The sequence below is a fragment of the Seriola lalandi genome, unplaced genomic scaffold (assembly GCF_002814215.2).
Source record: "Seriola lalandi dorsalis isolate HSWRI2012SDOR001 ecotype SW California unplaced genomic scaffold, Sedor1 jcf7180002054527, whole genome shotgun sequence".
Taxonomy (NCBI): Eukaryota; Metazoa; Chordata; class Actinopteri; order Carangiformes; family Carangidae; genus Seriola; species Seriola lalandi.
Window position 1 is genome coordinate 1,643 of NW_019525080.1, and position 1,049 is coordinate 2,691.

Consider the following 1,049-nt stretch of genomic DNA (forward strand, 5'->3'; position numbering starts at 1 on the left):
ATCAGCTACAATGAGCCAAGTTCACAGGACACACCTCCACCTGCCTGACGCAGCTGTGACACCTGAGCACCAGCTGCTGTGACTGAGTTCATGAAAACTAGTGAACAAAACTAATTCATTTATAATGAGAATTTAAAAGTCACAAAGACACAGAGAGAAAAACATGTTGACATTGATCTGAATAAACAGGAAGTTCATGTTAATATTGATACAGAGCTTTGTCTGGATCACAATATGTATATGAATATTAATGTGCAACACGGAACTAAACAACAGAAAAACTGTCTCTGGTTTTTATCTCGTTGTTGTTACTGAACTTTAGTTTATTCACAAAAAGTTTCAGCTCGCGGCCACTCAGGTGTTTTGACTCTCAGTCAGGACAGGATGTAGACGACGCCCTGAACCCGCGAACTGATCAGCTGTTATACGACTGATATTAACCTGAAGGATGTTGCCGTTTAATGACGTCACCTGATGTTTTAATATTGATCAGCGCTAATCATTACCAATAATATTACGTCACACTGTGTCGCTGATCTTTATTTTCACACGGAGCTGAACACTGATGTGACAGGTGCAGGTGGTGACGTCATCCAGCCGTTAACCTGCGGGCAGCCTCATTGTCCCAGTACTCTGGCTCCAGACCGCTGCATGTTTACAGCTTCTTCATTTCAATAAAACAATAAAACACAGTTACTGATAATAAACACAGTTCAGGCTGATTATCAGTCTGAGGCTTTAGTTTTCTCACCGTGTTCATCAGCAAACGTTGTTCCAGACCAAGTCAGGACACAGAGGCACGCGAGAGGAACAAGCTCCATAGTTGTCGACGTCATCTCAACATTAAACATCACAACATCACTTTAACATCTGGATAACGAAGCTTCAGCCGCTCCTCACACCGTGATTGGCTCCTCACACTCACTTTCGCTTCCTCGGCTTCAGCAACACTGCAACAGAAACACTTCCGGCACTGATCCTTCACAATAAAAGCGTCTCCTCCACATACATTAACTATGACTCATGAATTCTGATGGTGGTTGTTTTCT

At 42.7% G+C, this 1,049-nt stretch overlaps 1 protein-coding gene across 1 annotated transcript in view; it reads right to left on the reverse strand.

Annotated features, from left to right (window-relative positions):
• Nucleotides 1–934, reverse strand: part of LOC147818676 (myelin-oligodendrocyte glycoprotein-like) — a gene marked incomplete at its 3' end in the record, with an annotated part of 2,288 nt that extends 1,354 nt beyond the window's left edge. The window contains exon 1 of the mRNA XM_087176091.1: nucleotides 752–934. Within this exon, the coding sequence (XP_087032217.1) occupies nucleotides 752–851 (100 nt within the window). The remainder of the gene's footprint in view (nucleotides 1–751) is intronic.
• Nucleotides 935–1,049: the final 115 nt, after the last annotated feature.